This window comes from Hibiscus syriacus, unplaced genomic scaffold (genome assembly GCF_006381635.1).
Source record: "Hibiscus syriacus cultivar Baekdansim isolate YM2019G1 unplaced genomic scaffold, ASM638163v2 tig00016637_pilon, whole genome shotgun sequence".
Taxonomy (NCBI): domain Eukaryota; kingdom Viridiplantae; phylum Streptophyta; class Magnoliopsida; order Malvales; family Malvaceae; genus Hibiscus; species Hibiscus syriacus.
This window is the reverse complement of record NW_024062389.1, coordinates 808229-834658: the sequence shown is the minus strand read 5'-3', so window position 1 is coordinate 834658 and position 26430 is coordinate 808229. Positions and strand designations below refer to the sequence as shown.

Genomic DNA, 26430 nt, shown 5'->3' with positions numbered 1-26430 from the left:
TTCTTTGCCAAGAATTTTCTAAGCTAATGAAAAGTGAATTTGAGATGAGCATGATGGGCGAGCTCTTATTTTTCTTGGGACTTCAAATCAAGCAAAGAAAATATGGAATCTTCATCAATAAAGCTAAGTACGTTAAAGATATGCTCAAGAAGTTTGGACTGGAAAATGGGAAACCTTATGACACTCCAATGAGCTCATCAACAAAGCTTGACATAGATGAAGGAGGTAAATGTGTGGATGTTAAATTATATAGGTCAACGATTGGTTCTTTGCTTTATCTAACTGTAAGTAGACCGGACATTATGTTTAGTGTTTGCTTATGTGCTAGATTTCAATCATGCCCTAAGGAATCACATTTACTAGTTGTTAAGAGAATCTTTAGATACCTTAAGGACACTCCTAGTTTAGGACTTTGGTATCCTAAAGACTCTAGCTTTAGCTTGCATTCCTTTTCTGATGCGGATTATGGAGGATGTAAATTAGATAGGAAAAGCACCTACGGTACTTGCCAATTCCTTGGAAATATGTTGATTTCTTGGTTTTCAAAGAAACAAAATTGTTTTGCATTATCTACCACTGAAGCCGAATACATTTTAGTTGGTAGTTGTTGTGCACAAGTTTTATGGATGAAACATCAACTTTTTGACTATGGAATTGAAGTAGGTATCATTCCTATCAAGTGTGACAATACTAGTGCTATTTGTCTCACTAAAAGTCTCATCCAACACTCTAGAACTAAGCACATTGAAATAAGACATCACTCATTAGAGACCATGTCACTAAAGAAGATGTAGTTCTAGAATTTGTTGATACTTTGCACCAATTAGCGGATATCTTTACAAAGCCTTTAGACAAGGAAAGATTTGGACACTTAGGAGAGAATTAGGTTTAACTGACCTATCTTCACTTAGTATTTAAAATAATTTTAGCACTTTTTAAGAATAAATGAAAAATGCTTATAATAATAATTTTTTATTGCATTCTTTGCTATTAGTTAGGGGGAGTTTATGTTTCTTGATGAAAATTATTTTTTTGTTCAAAAGTAGTTTAAAGATTAATTTGATTGATTGAACATGATTAATTTTCAATATATAAGTTGCCAATACCACTAGAGCTAATTAATTTAGCATTTTGAGTGTTTAAAATGGATTTTTGACATTTTTGTGCTTAATGCATCGATACACCTAACAGTGCATCGATGCATCCTTGAATGTGCATCGATACACCATGAAGGTGCACTGATGCACGCCTTGAATGTGCATCGATGAACAAGGTCATGCATCGATGCATCCATCGGGTTTTTGGATAAAAACCCTATTTCTTCCTCATTTTCTCAAAACTCTCTCTTGGCCGCCGCTCCTCTCTCTCTCCTTACTATCAAAACTACTCCAAATCCTTGGTTTTTGATCAGAATCTTTGAGATTTTCAACTCCTAATCATGCTCTTATCATCAAATCGTGCAAAATAACATCTCATTCTCATCAATCCAAAATTTTCAAGGTAATATTTCAAAAACCTCTATTTTATTGATTTTTGATCTTAGGACTAGTTTTAATTAGTTCTATGATGAACATTATATCGGGAATTGATTGTTTGATGATTACAAACTAGATTTTACAACCAATTTCATCAAAAACTCACAAATTTTTCAAAGAATTTTTAAATTTTCGAAAAAATCGAAAATATGAATTTAATTTTTAAATTTGATGTTTTTGATTTAATTATGTTGTTTTCATGAAAACTATACATATTATGATTTTACAAAAATTATTTTCAAATAGTTTTCAAAACCTTGCCCATTAGGATTCGGTTTAGAGAATTTTGAATTATTGAGGACTCAGTTGAGTTTTGGGATTAATTATATTGCATACATGTGTTTTAAAATTGCAGGTTTTATTCCTAAATCCGATTCGTTAACCATGTCCAATCCCAAATGCCCTAGAACTTCATCGAGTCGTTCTCGTTCAAACCAACCTCCTAATCCCGTTCCTCCTCCTCCTAATAGCCTATTAGGATCTTGTTTTAACATGCCTAAGCATCATAGAGACGAATTGTACTCTAGGTACAAAAATTCTTTCCAATCTTATAAAATCTGTGAATAGAGTATTCCTTCTCTTCAAGCCATGATAGATATGGACTTTGAATACCTTCTGATTCTTAAAACTTGGAAGTTTGATAAATTGTTTCATCTCAAACCTATCATCTATCAACAATTAGTTTTCATTTTCTATTCCAATGCGGTATGTATTCAAAATGAAACTCAATGTGGAACTATAGCCATTAGATCCTATCTTTTAGGTCAATATATTAATATTGACCCCGAGATTATAGCTTTCCAATTTGGGTTAGATGATGATGGGATATATAATGAGAATGAAAATGTGGAATATCCCTATGTTCCAAACTCTAGTGTTAGTACTCTACGATCTCATCACGATCGTTTTCTTCATTTGATGATCTCTTGGTGGTTTAGACCATCCGGAGGTAGGTACTCCACTCTTTGTGCTAGGGATTTATGGTGGATGCACTGTATTAAAAATAAGATCAAAATAAATCTGCCCCACATTATATTTAGTCAACTAGTGGACATCATAAACATTGTTCCTTCAAAACATGTCGAAACATTAATTTATGGATGTCTTCTTAGTAACCTCTTTATCAAACTCAGTCTAAACGTCTCTCTCGACAATCCTATCCCACTCCAAAATCAAATCAATCTTACATCCTTAAAGAAAGCGGATTGGAAACAAGACGAGGAAACCGGTCTTTGGGTCTTTCGACCCGGTAAGCAAACTCCGAGAGCGAGTTCTTCACGAACTACCCCTAACTCTTCTCGTGCTCCTCCTCTGGCACCGGCTGCTGACGATGATCCTGAGTTTCAACAACTTATGCAAGATATCGATGATCATGTACCAGACAATGAGCCTGCACTGAAACCGGCACGGCAAGAAGATCAAATGCCACTATATTTTCGATCTTTCTTGGAGTCATTTGATCAGAGGTTTGCCTCTATGGAGTCTCATATTACTAAGTTTCAGCGGGAGATGCGTGAACGTATGGACGCGCTCACTCTTGAAGTTTGAGCTCATTATCCTTCTCCTCTCGATCCTCTGATGAGGTAAATTTGGTTTCTTGTTATGCTTTCTTAGTATTTCAAATGTGGATTGTTTTTTATGTTTCTGGTTAACTATTTGATTGTGTATGGAGTTATGATTTGGATGATTGGATTTTGAACTTAATATATATATTTGGTTTGGTTTGAATTATGAGCTTAATGTTTATTAATTTTATTTTTGCATCATTTACATATTAGACATATATGACCAATTATGCCATTTCACATTTGATTATGAATATTGATTATGGAACTAATGGCTACTCTCTCTTTTGATTGTGATCTTAGCTGCTTAAGCTATATATATTGAAAATCAATTGGCTATGTTTTTTAAAACATTGTTTAAAATATTTTAAAGTCTTTTTAATTTAACAAAAAGGGGGAGAAGTGTAAAAGTGTTAAAGGGGAGAAGTATTATATTAAGGGGAGTAATTTTTCAAATTTGATTTCAAATTTTAGAAAATCTTAAAATAACACAAATGTTTTGTTATATCAAAAGGGGGAGATTGTTGAAAACATTTTGATGTTTCGATATAACAAATTAAGTTTAAATGAATTTTAAGATTTTACAAATGATTTTCTAAGAATATTTGATTTAATTAATCGAATATCAAATTATTACTCCAAGTCTTTCAAGATCAATTTCAAACCTTACTAAATGTGTAAAATTGTGTTTTATACTTAAACTATTTTTGAAACAATTTTCACAGTATTTTGAACCAAAATCAAGCCAAAAATCAATTTTTCAAAGTGATGAACCGATGCACCAATCCATGCATCGATGCACCTTGGATTAAATTGAACATCGAATGCATTTTAAGCATCGATGCACATACCATGCATCGATGCACTCAGTGCATTTGATGCATCAATGCACTTGGCTATTTTAAAACATCGAATGCACTTGATGCATCGATGTACTCTTAGTGCACCGATGCACTAAGGGTCCAACGGTCAAAATATTTGAATTTTACACTGATTCACCGATACACCATGGGTATGCATCGATGCACTGACGCTCCCACTGCTTTAATTAATTGTTTTCACACTTAAACGGCTCTATTGACTCCACTAACCATCCCCAACTTTCAGAATCATTTGAAGGAGTATTTAAACAAGCTTAGAAGCCATTGATCAATAACAAGAAACAACAAGAAAGAAGAATCAATAGAGAAACAAGAGAGAAAGCATCAAACATCAAGTTTGTGCAATTCAAGCCAAATTTCCTTTCAATATTCATTTTGCTTTCAAGAACACAATTTGTGCTCAATTGTAATTATCTTTGAGTGTTCTTATCTTGTTCTAGAATTGTGCAAACATATTGCCTTGTGAGGATTTCCTTGTAAGTTTGCAAATTTGTAATCTTCTCTTTGAGAAAGAGTGTTATCAAGAATTGGGGTATATTCTTGAGGGAGTTGCAAGGTTATCTCTTTGGCCTCAAAAGAAAGAACAAATTAGTGAATTTGTTGGAAAATCCTTAGTGTGGATATCTAAGGTAGTGGACGTAGACTTTGGTTGAGAAAGTCGAACCACTCTAAATCGCTCTGCAACTTCTTTCAATTTTCTACAAAAGCTTCCACAAAAATTTTAATTACTAATTCACCCCCTCTTGGCTTATTCCATCAATCGATTAACTAAACAGAAATTATTACCATTCAAGTACTCTTACAAAGGTACAATTACATTTAAGCACCCTCACTATGTGAATATTGCACTTAAATCACCAATCTTTTCAAAGTTCCAAAATGGTCATATTTCACATCTAAACACTCATTTCAATCCCAAAACAGTAATTTCCAGCATAGGACATCAACTATTAAATAATTATACAACCATTCACAATTTTATAAATTACCAAATTGATCCCCTAACTTTTTAAAATTAATAAAATGGTCCCTAAATTTTTCTACGGCTTTTAGAATACATCCTTCATCATTTTCAGCCCTTATATATTTTTTCCATAATTTTTCTCACTCAACTAACCCATGGTCGAATACTTTAAACTTATATAACTAGATTTTCATGATTTTGTTAGATTATGATACGATTCATGCATTAAATCAACTTCCAATCAACCTTACAACATCTCTAAAATCAAAACCTAATCAGCTCTCATCATAACACAAAGTTCTATAATTTATTCATTTGACCGAAAATTATAGAATCATTTCTAGGAAGTTTGAACATGTTTTAATCATAAATCAAGCTTGAAAATGAATCTACAACCTCAAAAACATCAGCATTCATCTTCAATTTCATGAACCCTAGCATGAACATAAACCCTAAGATTGGGATCTTTGAAATCAAGCAAGTTGAGCAAGCATAATTGGTACCAAAAGATAGCTTTTTTTGATTAGATCACTTTCTTATTTCACGTCATAACTTGAAATCCAAAGGAAATGGCTTAAAAATGGAAAACAAATATTTTTCCTTACCTTAGGAAACAACAATGGAGAAGATGATGAACACTTTTGGCATGAAACTTTAGATTAAATTCATGCTTATCTACCTTAAATTTAACTTCAATGAATATTAAATTCAACTTCAATGAATATTAAATTCATTAAATTAGGAAATTACCAATTTACCCTTAATGAAATTTCATAATCACCATTAAATCAAGACACCTCAACCTTATCATCTTCCAAAATAAGTCACCTCAACCTTATCATCTCCCATAAGTCAAAAATGAACAAATAAGATCTTAGTTTACCGATTTACCCTTGTCTTTTTTCAAAAATACAATCTTGTTACTTTAATCCAACGGTCCAAATTAAACATGGAATTAAAACCTTAAATCTCAAGATTTATATTATTTTCCAATATTTAAAAAAATGTGAAAATAATATTTTCCGTCTAATTCATCATCCTTCAAAATTTTCCTAAATTTTCTATTCGATCTGATTTACCGAATTTTCCTTAACTTCCTTGCTTTATAACTTTTATTACAAAACTCGTATTAACATTCTGATTCCCACATAAACATTATTCTTGAGATAAAATATTTATTTATAGGGCCAATTTATAACTTTTTAAAATTACCATATTGATCCCTAAACCTTTCCAAGTTTATACTTTGGTCACCAAACTTTAAAATTTTATAATTTGGCCACTAACTAAATCCATTTATGGAATAAAATTCTTTTTAGGAAAATTAGTACTTAGGTCCTTAAACTTTTAATAAATTTTCTACTTTGACTAACAAACTTTCAAAATTTTTATTTTGGTCATTATCTAAATTTTTGGGGTATTACAACTATCCCTAAATAAAATTCGTCCTCGAATTTTAAGACTTTATGCTTTTTCCAAAGAACTTTAACTAGAGGAGTTGTTTTGCTACGCAGTTCTTTGATTTCTCAAGCCAAAATTCGTATTGGTTCTTCTTCATAAGTCAAATCTGGTCGGATATCAATTTCCTCCGATTAAATGACATGTGAAGGATCCAATCGATACTTTCTAAGCATCGACACATGAAAAACATTGTGTACTTTGTCTAACTCCAGAAGTAATGCCAACTGATAAGTCATCGGACCAACTCTTTTTAAGATTTCATAAGGTCCAATGAATCTTAGACTTAGCTTTCCTTTGCACCCAAAATGTGAAAAATCTTTTTCCAATGTGATAATTTAAGAAAAATATTATTGACTTCTTGAAATTCAATCTCTTTTCGCTTCAAGTCTGTATAACACTTCTTCGATCATATGACATCTTGAGATTATCTTGAATTATCTTCACTTTATCTTCAACCTCTTTCAATAAATCTATCCCAACAAGATTTTGATCTTTTAACTCGAACCAATTTAATGGTGTTCGACATTTTCTGCCATATAAAGATTTATACGAAGCCATCTTGATGCTCGATTGATAGCTGTTGTTGTAGGCAAATTCTGCTAAAGGCAAATACTTTTCCCATGACCCCTTGAACTCAATCACGTATGCTCTTGGCATATCTTCCAATATATGAATACTACTCTCTGATTGACCATCCGTCTATGGATGAAAGACCGTACTAAAATTCAATTGAGTACCCAAAGCTTTATGCAAAGAATTCCAAAATCTTGAAATAAACCTTGGATCCCTATCGAATATGATTGATACTGGCACTCCATATAGTTGAACTATCTCCTTGATATACAAATCTGCATATTTATCCAATGCATAGTCCACTCGCACTAGAATGAAATGTGCCAACTTAATTAACCGGTCAACTATCAGCCAAATGGAATCTTTCTTATTTGATATCAAAGGTAGCCCTGTAACAAAATCCATAGTACTCTCTCCCACTTCCTATCTGGAATAGAAATCGGTTGCAATAATCTTGAAGGCACTTGATGATCCACTTTCACTTGATGACACATCAGACATATAGCAACAAACTCATAAATGGCTATTTTCATATCTGACCACAAAATCGATTCTTTACATCCTGATACATCTTGCTCGTGCTTGGATGCATAGTCAGCGGACTAAAATATGCCTCAGAATGAATATCTTTCTTCATCTCATCATCATGTGGAATGCAAATTCTTCCTAGGTAATATAGACATCCATCAGACTTGACTTCAAAGTCTTTAGTCTCACATTTTTCTACAAGTGCAATCTTTTCCAAGTATCTCTCGTCTTTCCTTTGTATCTCTATTATCCGATATAGAAGCATCGACTTTATTTTTAATTCAGCCAACAGTGCACCATTTTCTTTTAACAATAGTCGCACATCTATAGCTCGCAAAGTTGCAAAAGTTTCCCGACTAAGTGCATCTACTACAACATTTGCTTTCCCTGGATGATAATCAATGATCAAATCATAGTCCTTTAAAAGTTCTATCTATCTTCTTTGTCTCAAGTTTTAGCTATTTTTGAGTTAACAAATACTTCAAACTCTTATGATCCATGTAGATGTGACATTGCTCACCATACAAATAATGACACCAATTTTTTAAAGCAAAAACAATTGCTGCTAACTCAAGATCATGAGTGAGATAATTCCTCTCGTGCATATTTAATTGTTGAGAAGCATAGGCTACCACCTTACCTTTTTTCATAAGTACACAACCCACACCATTATGAGATGCATCACTATACACCACATACTCTTTGCCAGATTTCAGTTGTACTAGCACTGGTGCTTCCGTTAAAATCTTCTTTAGAGCTTCAAAACTATCTTGACATTTCTCAATCCGAGCAAATGAAACATCCTTTCTCAAGAGCTTGGTCAAAGGAGAAGCAATCATTGAATATTTTTTCACAAACCTTCGATAATAACCAGTAAGTCGTAAGAAACTTCAAACCTCTGTAACATTCTTTGGAGTTTTTCATTCCACTATTGCCTGAACCTTTTTAGGATCAACTCTTATACCTTCTGTCGAGACCACATGACCAAGAAAAACAACTTCTGACAGCCAAAACTCACACTTTGACAGTTTGTCATATATTTTTTTTCTCCTTAAATATCTCGAGCACAATACGAAGATGAGCATCATGCTCTACTTTTGCCTTCGAGTATATGTGAATGTCATCAATAAATACAACCATAAACTAATCCAAGTAAAACTGAAATACTCAGTTCATCAAATCCTCGATCTAGCAACTCTTGCTATTGAACCTTTATTCTCTTAACTCAATTTAATATGGAAATTCTTGCGTTGTGGGAATACCATATGATCTTACTTCAGATACTTGAGTATCTATTACCTTATCTAGAAAAGCTATGCATCCTTTTTACTTCATTTTATCATACTCATTGTAGATATCAAATTAGTGATGATTATGCTTTTTCATCAATCACTAAAATTTCCAATTTATCCACATCTTTCTAAATTAATAACTTCTTGCAACCATCAACACCATCTTAGTGTAAAGATAACCAATCCTTACTCAAAATGATCTAAAACTAGTTAAATAATAATTCCATCAGATTCATCAGGAACATAAGCTCCTAAACCTTTTTCGAACATTTACTATTTGTCCGACTAACACATGCATCATGACCCATAGGTCTTTTTCCATAATAACACTTGTTATCAATTCGAATTGAATATCTCTACTTTAGAATTCCTTAATTCATTCTTAAGATATTATGTATAACTTTTCCATATCCACAAAATTTATTCTTGAGCATTTGAAACATTTTCCATCTCAAATGAAAGTCTAAATGTCCACGTTGTTCAATAAGAAAACTTGACAATTTGTATCAATAACTTTATAGCAGTTAATGCTAAAATTACACTATCAAGCAAATTTACCCTTTTTCCTCTCACTACAAACTTGAAACTTTTCAAGTTCCTAAGAATCAATCTCAATCTAAACAATAATTCATTATAGCATGGAATGGGTAGACAATCCATTTTCTCAAATTTACCTTCGCAAATCAACTCTATCAAGTCCATAAAACTTAATATATATTCTCAATCAAACTCATAATCATTTTATTCACTAATAATTCAACTTTCTTTAAACTTTTAGCGAACAACATATTTACCGCTTACTTATTTCCTTTAACTTAAATCAACAATGCTTTAAACAATTTAATGCTTAACTTAAATATTTCTCACTTATTTAAGCTTACCTGAAGAAACCTCAAAATCATCACTAGATTCAGAAATCTCCTCTTGGTCCTCATCTGATTCGACTTCTCTTGTAAGCCGTTCAAATTTTTTTACTAGAATCATCAAATACATAAACTTCATTGAACGCTGGGGCATTTCTTCCACAGAATAGAGGAAAATCCCTAACAACTTCAACTCTTCTAGTATGTGATACTGAAGTCAAGTCGGATTCTTTTGGGTCGATTTCGTTCTCGACCTTCTTTTTAACATTATCAACTTTCTTACCTTTGACTTTAGTTTTTGACATCTGAACATAGTCAAAATCATCTTATATTAGTAAAGAGTAACTTTACTCCCTAATAAGCATCATCACAGTATATATACGACTATCAGAAAACTTTTGACATCCTAGTGGCATGTATACACTCTTAACTTAATATAAACTTTTTCTATGCCCAAAAACGACTAAACCGAAAGCTATGATACCCATAAATGTAACACCTAAAACCCGTATAATATACCCATGCAAATTGTAGATGTCACATGATTTTCTAAAAACATTTCCCAATTCCAAAGGTGATTTACAAAATTCTTTTCTCAAATTGGAAATTGGTAATATAAAAATATTATCTCAAGTAAAACTATCATATGATATTTAAAACATATATATGTATATTGAATACATATACTTAAAATAATAATATTATTTCATATTATCCATATTTTAAATAACATAAAACGATTCAATTTATCCATTACAAACCAGTTTCAAAATAGTTAAACAGAGCAACTAGGATATTGATAAGTACATGCCACTAACTAAATCAAAATCACATCATAGGATGTCTTACTGATATTGTAGTATATTCCTTGATGCTTCGAGTGCTATGTACTCTTTACTCTACTCTTGGCTTTTTACCTACGCGTGAAAATCATCACACGCTAAGTATATACTTAGTGAGGCAATTAAAAACAATAAACAGTGCAATACAAATCACACATGGAATTTAATATTATTTAAAATGCCAAAATCAAAACAATATGATATAAATAAAAATTATTTTTATCAACAACTATTGCCAATAATTCTCAATCCATGAGGAACCTGGTATAAGAGTCAAATATTGCACAATGATGCTGAGGTCGAGCTTTGCTCACCTAATAATGCACCGTAGTGCTGAGGTCGAGCTTTACCTATCTGACTTGTACTATGTGTCTTTATTTGACACTCAAGTACTACTTAATTCTGCAGCTGCTAGACTCTATAGCATGTCATTAATACCAATGAACCTCAATAACATACTTGGGCATCTAGTCATAAATTAAATCATCCATGGCAAAGTATAACCATGTATTAAACATTAGGGCAGTTCATACCCAAAATAACATCCATGTCAAAATCTCATGCTGATAAAACAAGGTAGACTTATTACAAGTCTTCTTGATGATGTATAAAACATCTATGTACAATGTCATGCATGTATTGCACTCACCTTGACACTTTATATACCCAAAAAAGGTGCCTCACTACGATCCACATTAAACCCTTTTATACTTGACTTACTTTGATCACAAATCAATCACGATCTGTACAAATCACAAATTCATAACAATACATATATTAGTATTGTACTAACATAAACACTCCCCAAAACCAAAATCCATAATTACTTGAAACTCATTTTCTACCAAAATACTTAACACTTAATCATTCCTATTAACATTGGCACCAACTCTTCCAATTTTCACAAAATGGTCCTTCACCATTTTATCAGTTAAATTTTTAATACCAAAAATTCCAGCACTGAAATTATTACCATTCAAGTGCTTTTACAAAGGTACAATTACATTTAAGCACCCCCCCAACTATGCGAATGTTGCACTTAAATCACCAATCTTTTCAAACTTCAAAAATGGTCATATTTCACATCTAAACACTCATTTTAATTCCAAAACAATAATTTACAACATAGTAAATCAACTATTAAACAAGTATAAAACCATTCATAACTTTTCCAAAATTACCAAATTGGTCCCCCCAACTTTTCAAAATTTATATAATGGTCCCCAAATTTTTTTCTAAGGCTTGTAGAATACCTCCTACATCATTTCCAGCCCTTATATAATTTTTCCATAATTTTTCTCACTCAACTAACCCATGGCCGAATACTTTGAAATCAAGCAAGTTGAGCAAGCATAATTGTTACCAAAAGATAGCGTTTTTTGACTAGATCACTTTCTTATTTCACGTCATAACTTGAAATCCAAAGGAAATGGCTTAAAAATGGAAAAAAATATATTTCCTTACCTTAGGAAACTCACGGCAATTGAGAAGATGATGAACACTTTTGGCATGGAACTTTAGATTAAATTCATGTTTTCTACCTTAAATTTAACTTTAATGAATATTAAATTCATTAAATTAGGAAAATATCAATTTACCCTTAATGAAATTTCATAATCACCATTAAACCAAGACACCTCAACCTTATCATCTTCCAAAATAAGTCACCTCAACCTTATCATCTCCCATAAGTAAAAAATGAACAAATAAGATCTTAGTTTATCGATTTGCCCTTGCCTATTTCCAAAAATACAATCTTGCTACTTTAATCCAACGGTCCAAATTAAACATGGAATTAAAACCTTAAATCTCAAGATTTATATTATTTTCCAATATTTAAAAAAATGTGAAAATAATATTTTCCGTCTAATTCATCATCCTTCAGATTTTTCTTAAATTTTCTATTCGAACTGATTTACCGAATTTTTCCTCAATTTTCTTGCTTTATAACTTTTATTACAAAACTCGTATTATTATTTTGATTCCCACAAAAACATTATTCTTGAGATAAAATATTTATTTACAGGGCCAATTTTTATCTTTTAAAATTACCATTTTGATCCTTAAACTTTTCCAAAGTTTATACTTTGGTCACCAAACTTTAAAAATTTATAATTTTGTCACTAACTAAATCCATTTATGGAATAAAATTCTTTTTGGGAAAATTTCCAATTAGGTCCTTAAACTTTTCAACAAATTTTCTACTTTGACCAACAAACTTTCAAAATTTTCATTTTGGTCATTATCTAAATTTTTGGGGTATTACAGGCCTTCTGGTTCTGTTGACTCTTCTGCATGCCCCAACAAGAGAGGTAGGGGTGAGGTTTTTTAGAGAGACAGTGTGAGTGCCAGATCTGTGGTGACGCCTTCTATTCAGTTTGGTCATTCTGGGTTGCAGCCTTTGCCGTCGTGTGAGCACTGTGGGAGACGCCATTTTGGTAAATACAGGAAGAAGTTGGGTACCTGTTTTAGATGTGGTTCGGGTAACCATCTCCTGAGGGATTGTCCAGAGCCATCTCCTATAGTTCAGACACCAGCTTCTATAGTTTAGAACCAACTCGTACTCAGAGTACAATTTAGACTCCAGCATGAGGTCGTAATCAGGAGAGCACATCGACTGGTAAAGGTCGAGCTTCTCAGAGTAGGGTTCCAGCCAGATATGAGGCCTGATAACCTGCATTGGTTTACGCTGCTAGATGTCGATAGGACCGCAATGAGCCTGATGTGATCGCAGGTACTGTTATCATTCAATTCCCTACTTTGCATTATTTGATAATGGTTCTACCCATTCCCTAAGTGTCGCATTCTAATCTGAAGGTCTTAATATCCCGGTTGAGAATACTAAGAGTTTAGTGACAGTTCATAGTCCCATATGTTAGATGATAGAGTTAGAAAGTATTTTTAGAGGGTGTCTTATAGAGATCCATGGGGAGATCTTTCTGGTTGACCTGATGGAGTTACCTTTAGAAGAGTTTGACTTGATTCTTGACATGGATTGGTCGAGCAAGAATCGAGTTAATCTCGATTGTGAAACCAAAATAGCTGTTATAAATACTCCAGATAACCGAAAGATTGTGATGATCGGGGAACATCTTGGATTCCTGACGAATATTATGTCTGCTTTGGTAGCTGAGAGGATGATCATGAAAGGTACTGAGGCGTTTCTTTCTTATATTATGGATACTAAGAGCTCTCGATCTAACATTGAAGGCATCCGAATTGTTAAGGAATTTCTCGATATTTTTCTTGAAGAGTTGTCTGGATTGCTGTCAGATAGAGAAGTTGAGTTTGAGATTGAAGTCTATTCTGGTTATACCCCGGTTTTAATGGCTTCTTAACGTATTGCCCCAAATGAGCTTAAGGAACTAAAAGTCCAACTCTAGGAGTTGTTGGATAGGGGATTCATTCGACCTAGTGTTCACAATGGGGAGCCCCAGTTCTCTTTGTCAAGAAGAAAGATGGGACATTGAGACTCTGTATTGATTATAGGAAACTGAACAAGCTCACGGTTAAAAACAAATATCCTCTACCCAGGATCGATGATCTGTTTAACCAATTTCGAGGGGCTTCTATCTTTTTAAAGATAGACTTGAGGTCTGGTTATTACCGACTCAAGGTGAAGGATTTTGATATCCCAAAAAGCTACTTTCCGTACTCGATATGGGCATTACGAGTTTTTAGTGATGCTATTCAGGTTAACTAATGCCCCTACTACTTTGATGGATCTGATGAATCAGGTGTTTTGACCTTACTTGGACCAATTTGTAGTTGTGTTCATCGATAACATACTGGTGTATTCTCAAACTGAAGCAGAACATGATGAGAATTTAAAGATTTTTCTGTAGACTCTGAGGGAAAATAAGTTATACGCCAAGTTGAGCAAGTGTGAGTTATGGCTTAGAGAAGTGGTTTTTCTTGGGCATATCGTTTCTGCTGAGGGTATCCGAGTGGATCCGAGTATAGTGAAGGCTATTCTGAACTAGAAGCAACTCAAGAATGTTTCATAAATCCGTAGTTTATTGGGTTTAGCTGGTTATTACCGTCGTTTCATTGAGGGGTTCTCCATTACTGCAGCTCCTCTAACGAACTATTAAGGAAAGATTTTCCATTTGTCTGATATGAGGACCAACAAGCTAGCTTTGAGAAACCAAAAGACTATTTTGACTCAGGCCTTAGTGTTGATTCAGCTTGAGTCTAGTAAAAAATTTTTTGTCTACATTGATGTTTTTCACTTTAGATTAGGATGTCGTTTGATACAAGATAAGAAGATTGTCACTTATGCGTCACGTCAGTTAAAGTCGCATGAGTGCAACTATCACACTCATGATCTGGAGTTAGCTGTCGTGGTTTTTGCTTTGAAGATCTGAAGACACTATTTCTACATAGAAAAGTGTTATATCTATACCGATCATAAGAGTCTAAAGTATCTGCTTACTCAGAAAGAGTTGAATTTGAGACAGTGTCTCTAGTTGGAGCGTCTAAAGGACTATGAATGTGAGATAGAGTATCATACAGGGAAGGCTAATATGGTGGCTGACACATTAAGTCGTAAGGTGATATCCAATCTGATAGCCTTGTTTGCCAGTTTGAGTTTGTTTGATGATGACAACCTATTAGAAGAGTTACAAGTTAAACCCACTTTGGCCAAGGAGATTAAGGCTAAACAACTCCTAGATAGCTCCTTACTTCTCATAATTGGGCAGGTTGAGCAAGGAACGAGTTCAGAGTATATTTTTGATCAGGATGACATTCTGTGCTTTCATGGTCGTTACTGCGTCCCTAAAGATGATGAGTTAAGATGGGTTATTCTTTAGGAGGCTCATAGTAGTCCTTATACCATGCATCTTGATGGGGACAAAATATACAAGAATCTCAATGAGCGATACTTTTGGAGTGGCATGAATAGTGATATTTCAGATTTTGTGGCGAGGTATCTGACTTGTCAACTGGTTAATGCAGAGCACCAATATCCGTCGAGTTTGTTTTTGTCTATTAAGATTCCTAAGTAGAAGTGTGAGTATATTACAATGGACTTCGTTTCTAATCTTCCTCTGACTCCTTCCAAAAAGGATTCTGTTTGGGTGGTTGTAGATGGACTCACCAAGTCAGCTCATTTTATTCATGTTCGGGTTAATTATTCTTTATACAAGTTGGTTAAATTTTATATCTCTGAGATCGTTAGACTCCAAGGAGTTCCATTGTCCATCATCTCTGACCGAGATCCTAAGTTTACTTCTAGGTTCTGGAAAGCTTTACACGAGGCTCTGGGTACTCGTTTGAATTTCAGTACATCTTTTCACCCGTAGACTGATGGTCAATCTGAGTGAGTGATTGAGGTGTTGAAGGATATGCTACGGGGTTGTGTGATTGACTTTCGTGGTAGTTGGGATATCAAGTTTGATAGGCAGAAATCTTATGTAGATCAGCGATGAAAGGATATCGAGTTTGAGGTTGGGGATCAGGTCTTTTTGAAACTATCTCCATGAAAGAAAGTGTTGAGATTTAGACATAAGGGTAAATTGAGCTTGAGATTTATTGGGTCATATCGTATTCTGAAGAAAGTCGGACATGTTACTTATCAGCTTGAGTTGCCTCCCCAGCTCAGTCGTATTCATGATGTTTTTCATGTATCCATGTTGAGGCGATATCATCTAGATCCAGGTCACATCATTCAGATTGAGGAGGTAGAGTTGAAGCCTATTTTGTCTTATGAGGAGCCCGTTCAGATTTTAGATTGAGATATGAGAATTCTTCGGAATAGGCATATTTCGATGGTCAAAGTTCAATGTAGTAACTGTGGCCCCTCAGAAGCTACTTGGGAGACATTGGAGTCGATGAAGGCTCAGTTTCCACATCTATTTCCATCAGGTAAATTTTGAGGATGAAATTTCTTTTAAGGGTGAGAGTTGTTACACCCTAAATTAGGGCCTAAAAACTTTCTTAAAATTCTTTCGAGGACTAAATTGAAATTTTAACTAAATTCGGGGAAAGTAAAATTTTGATTAAATTCAAATCTAAATTCAGAAAATATAAAAAATTAGAGGACCTAGAGTGTAATTTTACCATTTTTTAGGGACTATATAACCCCCAAATCTAAAAAACTTTCTCATTTGGAAACTCAATTTTCTCTCTCTTCAAACTTTTTTCTTTTAGCAAAGAAACTTCAATCGTCGTTGATTGTTATTTCGTTTTCGACACCTCCCGCACCATCGTGTTCCTTTCGTCGTCCTGAATCCACCGGTGTCCACCATGTCTCCGTTATCACCGGCTTGTGAGGGGGTGATGAAGATACAGTTTTCGAAGTTTTGAAATCAAGCTCTTTGTCGTTCAACGTTGTGAACTGAGCTTGGAAAGTGTCTCAAAACTCCTTAAAAAGTACATAATATTTTTTTCATAATTTTTTCGACCCCCAAAAGCTCTACACGTGCCCCCACACGCTGCCCCTACGCGTGGGGAAGTTTCACTGCCTGGTGGACTTCTTGATAATGACCCGACCCAACCCGTGATTGATCTGATCTGACCCTCCTACCCGACCCGACCTGAACCGAACCGGTCAAGCGTTGACCGTTAACTGTTTTTCCGAAAAACTCCATCTTGACGTTTCTCGACTTCCTGAGTCCGATTCCATAATCCTTTTTGTCAAATTCTGACCCGAAAGCCCCGAGTCTAGCTCGTTAATATAAAAATGCTTAGTATTTTTAACTTTTTTGCTTATTTATTTGAGATTTGATTATGGAATTGATTCGAGAATATATTTTTATGAAGATACTTGTGTTTCACCCGACTGAGGGTCGATTTGATTTGGTGCTTCCCATCCGTCAGATCCGCACGATTCAAATTCCTCGAGAGTTACTTGTAGGTATTTGTTAATTGTTTAAATAGAGATTATTATTAGTATTATTCATATTAGGATTCCGATATGGATTTTTCGATTCGTAGGATCTAGCGCTGTCGTTGATCGTGATCGACAGACTTTGTAATAGGCTTTCTTATCAGACTACTCAGACCGATACATGTGTGTTTCCTAATGGTGTTACATTATTGTTTTAAACTATTCATATGAACTATTTTAGATTTCCGATAATACTGAATATTTTTACGACGTGATACCTGATTTTCTGAATACTATTTATCTGATATCTATTTTACTGTACATTTCTTATATGATCTCTGAGTTATGTATTTCTGTATCTGATTTCTGAGTCTAGAATATTTTCATGTTTTACAAAATTAAACTATCGCTTTCACTCGAATACATACATGTTTATTACTGTCATTGGGGGTATTATTGGAGGAAGTATCTCAGGCCTAGTCTATGACTTGTAAGTCCTTATCGCATGATCCTCGGCTTTCTGCTCAGGGCAAGTCCTTGCCGTTGATCCTTATGCTATGTGTATAAGGCCCTTACCGGGTGTACATATGGGTGTATGGTTCTGGGAAACCTACACATTCTAGTGATCGGATGGGGGTAGTGTTCATATTTTTAAAACATGTTTTATAAATTGATTTTACTAAAATATTTCATCTGTATGTTTTTATGCACCGTAAGGAGCACATTGGGCTTTTTAGCTCATTCTATATACCTTTTTGTTATACTTTGGTGACACTTGTTTTTGCTTCCATCTCGATATATTTGTACTACCGGTATTCTGCTATGTATATGTTTTATACGGTTTTTCTGATACATGTATATTGATATATGGACGTTTATCGTATGAACTTTTCTTATGACTAATTTCATATTATATTGTATATGGATTTGAAAGTTATCTTAAATATGAAAAAAAAAATCTGAATAAGATATGTAACCGCCTAGATTTGGACATAACGTCTAGGCCGGGTCTAGGGGATTACAATAATTTTTTACAAGAAATATAAGTAAATGTTATTACTTACAATACATAGGATGATGATCAAAATATTTTTCCAATTATATTTGTCATTGTTAAGGTCGAAATAGCTTCTAGAAGATAAAATTTGCCTGATATTTAATAGAGCTGGTGGCATCCTATTAGGAATTGAACAATCAAAAAGTCATTGGATGTCTTCGCATGTATATTTCGTACTTTGCATCTTTTATATAGTGACATATTATAACCAAAAGATTTGCTATGAAATTTTAAACATGAATAAATTTTAATTTATGATATTTAATTATACTTACTTATCCATTTAATTGTCATGGTTTTCTCTAGTATTAACTTCATCTTTTGAAACAGGATATGAATTACATCAAGACTCAAGGTTAGACGATCTCAAAGTTTGTGGTAATAATATTTGGAGCCGGGCTAAATATATACATCGACAAGGAAAGATGGACACAATCAAATGATGAAAGTTGGCTCTACAATCATATGGCAATCAACTTTGCAGAGATCATAAATTCAGTGTTAAAAGGGACACATCATCTCTTAATAACAAGTGTGGTGAGAGAGACACATTACAAGTTGAGTAATGTTTGGTATGCAGTTGGGGAGGGCATAAAACCTATAATGAATTATGGTCAGCGATGGACTCCAACGATCATTAAGGAAATGAAAAAGAAATAATGCAATGACAACGTCAATGTTCATTCATAGGTATAGGTTAAATTATTTTGATTTTTTTCAAGTCGATGAGTTAATTAGCATCCATACGAAAGTATGCATGCTATAACATATCGAGTCAACCTTCATAATAGATGGTGTAATTATGGTTGATTTCAGACACTTCTGTACCCTTAAGCTCATGTAATTACAACACTTAGTAATGTTAATGTTGATTCATACGAATATATTAATGAATGCTTTAATCTATAGACGATGTTAAATATTTACCTATATGAGTTTAGAGCGATGACAGATGAAGTCTATTTGGTGAAAGAGGATTGGAATGAATTCATTACTCAGATGTGTTATTTATTGTGTTAGATATATTACTCGATCAATCAATAATACTCCATTCAAATTTATTCAAATGTCTATCCAATTAAAATACATGCATTACATGAAAATATCGTTAGTTGAAGATGCCTTTTAAAGTTACTAATAACTAACGACTTTTTTCTAAAAAGAATTCAAAAAAATTCATCAACATACGATGATTTTATAGTTTCTCAGCCAACATGATAATTTTATGGGTATTTTTACGGCACAACAACTTAATTTAAGGTTAATTAAAGATAATTTCAAACTAAAAGTTTTATAAGTTTGTAATATTTCGGTTACAACCGAAAAGTTATATTGCGAAATTTTTAGACTTACAACTAAAAATATTATGAAGAATGTAACGTTTTCAATTGCAACCCGTCCAACCCAAAAATTCTTTTCTCCAACCTAAGAAGTTACACCCTTGATAAAAAATTTAGTTATTTATGTTAGATTTTAGTATTATATTAACTAGGTGTATTTCTTCAATTTCATTAATTTATTGTTCAAAAAACTCTATTTCCTAAACAATCTTTAATATATCTTATTTTCCTAATTAATTATGTTTTTAATATTTCCCTAATTTAAACTATGTAGGATACTATTTTGATTATTATTGATGTAATTATCATTGGTGTGGCCGTTTCCTAAACACATTATCAGACCAATTATATAGAAATTAAATTAATTATATTATAGTAATATGCGATTATTATTTTTTTACAAAACATTACTCCATAATTTTGTTTATTATTAATAATAATAAAAAATTTCTATTTAACAAATTACACAGAGCGAGCGAGCGAGCGAGAGGTGGAAGAGGGCTGTCGACAATGGCTTCCTCTTCTTTTATCCTCTTCTGCTTCAGTTTATATTATTTTTTCTTCTTATCATGTGCTTCTCAGGCCACCACTAAATTTAAAGGTATAACTTTCTTATGATTTCCTTCTTTTTTCTCATGGGATTTCAACTTTGTGTTTTTCATATGGTTAGTACCATTTTGTCTCAGAGGAAAATTAGGGAAAATGAGAAAAGGGATTAGCGAATTCAGTTTTGGGGTTTTCTCGTTGTTCTTCTATTTGGTTTAGAACCCTGAATCGATTCTGCTTCAATTTATTTGTTTCAGAAGAAAATGTACGGATCAATAAGAATATATGCTTGGCTTCTTGAGAGAAGTGAATCTGGAATTTATGGTTTAAAATATAAAGTGGGTTTATTTTGTCAACTCCAAACTGTAATTATATTAGCTTTAAAATATGTACTTCAAATGCTGGTAAAAGGTAAGACTAAATCCTAGAAGAGGCCTAACCATAGTATGGTTTACATTTTTACGGTATCATTTGCTTCGTAGAAATCTTGTTATTGACTTATATTCTCATCTCTTATAAGTGATAATCAGTTTCCCACAGGTTTCTTTAGGCCGTCCTCCGAAAATTTACAGCTAAAAGTTTTTTTTTATTATAAATTTCGAAGATGAGATGTGCCATGCATTAGGCATTAGGTACTTGGAGGTCTTTATAGCTATGAGGGGAATTTTTAGTGTTTAAGTAAATGTTTGGATTGAATATTGACTTGATGATTTGTTATCTCTTTAATTTTAAAACTGAGCTCTATCAATGTATCATTTAGTTATATCCTATAGAAAGTATACTATGTAATTTTTGAATCGGAGGTGAAGTGGGATTATGCCAGTAACTTGATGGATGTCTTTTAGTTTTCTCTTGCACCGTAGCCATACTTCATCATGGTTTTTTTCAGAGGTTTTAAAATTGCAGGAATTGACTTGGGAAGTACAACTGCAGCATTAGATGTCTACCCTACTCCCCTTTACGGGCATTCATCTGTCCGTAGTTCAAAAGATGTTATATTATGTGACCGAGTTCAACTTTCTGGTCACTCAAGATTGAAACTTAGGAGTTATGCCGATTCTGTTCGGGTTACTTTGGCTCCATCTGTCTTAATACCAGAAAGACTACACAGAAAAATACAAGTTTGCTTTCATCGGTAAGTTTTGCTCTCAATCTACACTTGTGCTGCATGAGATTACTTCAGAAGTTTGTTGTCACCTTTGAAAAAGTCTTGCAGGAATGCTTCACTTGGATTATGCCAGTGTGAGCATGAAAATTGGAGGTCGGTGGAAAATGGTATATGGAACGTTGTCATGTCGCCTTATGACGATAGATTTGTAGATGTGAAGTTTCTAGGTGATGTGTCTGGCTCTATCACGGTTACTGTTGAAGAAGGTATGATTATACGTTATTTGCATTTCTTTTAAAAGAAATTTTCTTTTGCTTGTGATTGTTAGTTCATTGAAATTGAACTTTATTTTCAACCTTGATTTGTTATCTTTTTTGTAGGTATTCAGCGATGGCGGCTTGTTTTTTTAGCTTTAGGATTTGTTTTGTTGCTGTTGGCACCAATTGTCAGCAAGTGGGTTCCTTTTTATTACAGCAGTTCAATGGCTATTGGCGTTATTCTTGTCATTTTGATTCTTCTCTTTCAGGTATCCTGGTGTTCCTCCACAAATTCCTACTGCCTTCGTTTCTTTTAAAATAGCCCTCATTTTTGCTTCCACATTTTTGTTCCAAATCTAAATGCTATCATTTATATCTTATAAATTTAAAGTACCTTACTCTGTTGACTGCTGGAAGATAGTGATTTGTTTTCCATGTATTTTGAAGAACATGATCTGTATTGAAGTTCCAGTTCTATACAACTTTGTAACTGAAACCTGTCTGTTTGACTTCTTAAATATAGCTCAAACTTAAATCAATCGATTTTTGATGTCTCATTAGATGTTCATCGGCTCCCATATGATGACTGGATGACTTGGGAATCTACTAGTTATTTCTATCCTTAAGATTTATGCTGAATTTATGCCAATACCGTCTTAGCTTCAGCTTTTAACTGTGGATTTTCTTTTTCCATGCAGGGAATGAAACTTTTGCCTGCAGGAAGGACAAATATCTTCTATCTTAGCATATATGTCCCAGTGGCGAGTCTTTATTTTCATTTATTTATAGGTTAATTAATGTTTCATCTACTTTGGGTTGGCAGCCAATGTACTCACTGTTACATTAATTTTTCAGCTTGGAGCTGGATCTTTTCTTTTACATCAATTGTCTGGGTTGGTAAATTCAATTCTTATCAATTTTGGCCTCAGTGAAGATATGCACAATCCAGTAAGTTAACAACTGTCCATCAGATCTCCCTCCTTTGTCCTTTCCCCTCACTGGAGTTAATATTTTCAGCAAATGATATTTAATATGGTTCCTTTTATCGTCCCCGACTTATGTGCATATGATTTATTTTCTAATGACTTATTTGTAGTTGTGACCCGTTTGTCTTTAAAAGGAAGTGATGTTTTTAAGGGAACCAAGTAATTTATTTTTGCTTATTTTTGTTACAGGTTGCCATATTTGTATTGGTTGGAATTTTCCTCTCGGGAGCTGCATTAGGGTACTGGATGGTAAGAAAATTTGTGATCTCGAAAGATGGAATCGTAGATGTTGGTGTTGCCGAGTTTGTAAAATGGGCCATGCGCATCATTGCATCTGCGCTTATTTTCCAGGTGTGCTTCTACTACTAACTGTGGCTGTATTACTAGATTATGTAGCAAGTTTTCTCTTCTTTATTTGAAACATCCTTAAAGTCCGGCTGTAGCTTCTGAAATCCATGAGAGGGCTGCTGTTTAACTTTTTCCATGTATTTTGAGGATCCTTGTAGGGTCATATCCCCGTATTGTGTACAAAATATGTATCGGACATGGGTGCAAACATGGATGGATATAGAAAAAAATGGAGTCTGAGCAACATAGCTGGCAAACTTAACACTTTCTTTTAAAAAGGATATCTTAAGTTTATTTTTCCTATCTTTCACCCCTTTTCTACTCTTTCCAGAGCACTCTTGATACTTGGCTGGCGCTGGCGGCATTGGTTTCTTCTTCTGCTATTTGTTTTTTTATTACATCAACAAGAAGGAAAAGTCATTTGTAAGTTAAACTTGATTCCCTTGTTCTTTTCATTTGTTAGTCTATGTTTGTTAATGTCTTTGTTGTGCAAAATGAATTCATTCCACTAACTAGTCACATAATAAGACTGCCCCTGATTTCGGTTCGATATTCGTTATCACAAACTTCGTCTGATCGAAAGCTAAATTCAACAAATGATTGTAAATCGTGGTTTCCATTTATAGCCTTGATTTATTTGAACCATGAATTTGGCATTATGGCTTATGTAGGCACCAACCACATTCTTGGGACAGGAGTCCTTGGGTGCACCGGTCGAGGCAGGGAATGATAAACCAAGGTCGTGCCGAATTTTTTAATAGGGCTCCGAGAATGTATTCTGACAGAAAAATGTGGAATAGACATACTCCGACGACTTCACTGGCATGGACTAGATTTCCTGCAAGAGGTACTTTTGCTTTTCAAGGTATTTCACAGTTCGTAATAGCACAGTTTTCTTGGAGCACCATTTTATTTTTCTTCCTTGCTTCGGGTTAATATCATCGGCTGGTTTGTTTCCTTTTAACGTTTTAGGTGGTATGAATGATCGAGAGTACTATTCTACCTTTCACAAGACACGTAATCGGAAGAAATTCACGAAACAAGAATGGGAAGATTTCAGTCGCGAATCCACCCGGGATGCCATGGCAGAATTGACAGCGACCCCAGAATTCACAGATTGGATGATTGAACATGCTGACAGGATAAAACTCCTTCCATGTGAAAGTTCAGAAGAATCAGTTGGAAGCAAATCGTGTTCATCCGATTATGAAGAGGAGCGGAGCTCGGGCGGGTTCAGATTATTTAACTTGTAGCAGCCGAGGTAGATAATTGATAGTAACTACTGAAACTCTTGCATGAAAAAGGTCATCTTTGGAAATTTAGCCCCAGATTTAGGAATCAGATTCGGTTATGTTACTCGGATTCGATTCAGATCCCGATAATCATATTCGGATATGTGTCGAACAGGATACTTGCAAATACTTAAATGAAAATGAAGGGTCGGAGTAAGGCAGATAAACTGTTGTGCTTTTACAAGTAAATTGGTGGGAAATTTTCTCTAACCATTTGATCGGTGGCAGAAAACCAGTACGATTTTCTGCATAATGTATATAGATGACGCTGAGAAATGAATGAAGTTATTTTTTCCTTTGATTTATTAATTTCCTTTTGTTTAATTATCCAATGATTAATTCAAATTAAGTATTGTAAAATAATATCTTTCTAATCTAATTTATTTTATTTATAATATTATAATTTAAATTTTTAAATATTATTTAAGGAATTTAATGTCTGATTTAGTGAAATTAATTAATTGATGATAATTTTTTTTTCTTAATCTTGTTTTCGTATTTGAGATGTTTATATTCTTTAGTCGGCGACTATATATGGTTTTCTCCTAATCAAATAATATCTATTTAAATAATTAGGCGGAGAATCGTAATAATTTATACTCCGTCCGTTCTATTAAATTTATTATTTATTAAATTTTTATCACTTTTCTTAACTTTTGACTCATTATTATTTAAAATTTGTTATTAATAAAAATATAAAAAAAAATTAAAAAATTCAAAATAATATACAAATTTAAAATTTAATTATTTAAAATATTTAAAATAATCATGGTTAAAATTTAAAAAAATTGACTTTTAAAAAATCAATAAGATACAAATTTAATGAAACGAAATGGAGTATTTGTGAACACATATTAGCATTGTAAAATTCAAATCATTGAATCTGAATATTATTATTATTTAAAATTTGTTATTAATAAAAATATAAAAAAAATTAAAAAATTCAAAATAAGATACAAATTTAAAATTTAATTATTTAAAATATTTAAAATAATCATGGTTAAAATTTAAAAAAATTGACTTTTAAAAAAACAATAAGATACAAATTTAATGAAACGAAATGGAGTATTTGTGAACACATATTAGCATGGTAAAATTCAAATCATTGAATCTGAATATTATTAAAGTTTATGGTAAATTATAAGACAAAACTAGAGAAATAATACAACTGAGATAAAATTTGAAAAATTGGGGTGGTTGAGAATTATTTTGGGATTAAGACCATTTGTTAGGGTGCACGTGAAATTTGTTGAGGCTAATGTGATGAGTTTTATACAATTTTGTTCCATATTATATGATAAGTTTTTTAATATATTTTATGGAACGTGACGAAGTCTACTAGCATTGTATCAAATGGGCTAAATCTCAAAATAAATTTAAAGATGCCTTATTTTTTTTAATTTATTATTCCAGCTCTTTTATTTTCCTAATTTTACCTAAACTATACAATAGTCTCATGATTTAAAGACGTTTTTTCAAGTTTTTCTATTATAAACAATTATAAAATGATTAATGGAGTTAAAAATTAAATTGATTATTTTCATTATAAAAATTAATATAATTAATATAATAATATTTTTCATTAAAAATATAAATAATATAAAATTAATATAATAATAATTTTAGTTATAAACTTCTTTTACCTTATTATAAATTATTCTTATTTTCTAAAAAATAAACCCTCAACATTTGAACCAATAAAATTAGCTGACCATATTCCCATATGTAATGGGGTAAGGGGGATAGGGTAGTATGTTGCCCCCAACGTTAGGTTGAGAGCAACTTCCATGGAAGACCTCCGGCAATTATGAATTGCCCACCATGAGACTCGATCCCACGACCACAAAATTAAGAGCCTTGCACTCTATCAACTGAGTTAGACGAGCAATTCTTGAACCATGCTGATAACACTATCTTAAAATGATAAATTTGAGTATATTAGCTAAATTTAAGTATAAAATATACTAAAAAAATATTAGTAAGATGGGATTCTCCTGACAACACGATCGAGAACTCGGCAAGTGCTCAGATAGCCACAACGATCTCTGATGCTACCAAAAAGGTACGCTTCAAGCCGCCGATTTTGCAAGAAACGAAAGATTTAGAGATGGCGGAAGAGTCATCTTACGCTTTTATCTTCGCTGGATTGTCTGGGGGTGG

At 33.1% G+C, this 26430-nt stretch overlaps 1 protein-coding gene across 1 annotated transcript; it reads left to right on the top strand.

Annotated features, from left to right (window-relative positions):
* The first annotated feature begins 20231 nt into the window (after nucleotides 1-20231).
* On the top strand, nucleotides 20232-24571 carry LOC120208588. The gene is made up of 10 exons (XM_039207816.1): nucleotides 20232-20334; nucleotides 21186-21414; nucleotides 21496-21653; nucleotides 21768-21913; nucleotides 22343-22405; nucleotides 22500-22592; nucleotides 22820-22981; nucleotides 23310-23401; nucleotides 23650-23843; nucleotides 23951-24571. The coding sequence occupies exons 1-10, from the start codon at nucleotides 20244-20246 to the stop codon at nucleotides 24229-24231; spliced, it is 1509 nt and encodes a 502-aa protein (XP_039063747.1). The 5' UTR covers nucleotides 20232-20243; the 3' UTR covers nucleotides 24232-24571.
* The last annotated feature ends 1859 nt before the right edge of the window (nucleotides 24572-26430 follow it).

What these genes read in the sequence shown, in the direction of transcription:
- LOC120208588 (XM_039207816.1), top strand. Translation starts at nt 20,244, where the DNA reads ATGGCTTCCTCTTCTTTTATCCTCTTCTGCTTCAGTTTATATTATTTT. An exon ending in GTGAAGATATGCACAATCCA is followed by an intron (nt 22,593 to 22,819) that starts GTAAGTTAACAA and finishes TTTTTGTTACAG; the next exon opens with GTTGCCATATTTGTATTGGT. An exon ending in CATCTGCGCTTATTTTCCAG is followed by an intron (nt 22,982 to 23,309) that starts GTGTGCTTCTAC and finishes TACTCTTTCCAG; the next exon opens with AGCACTCTTGATACTTGGCT.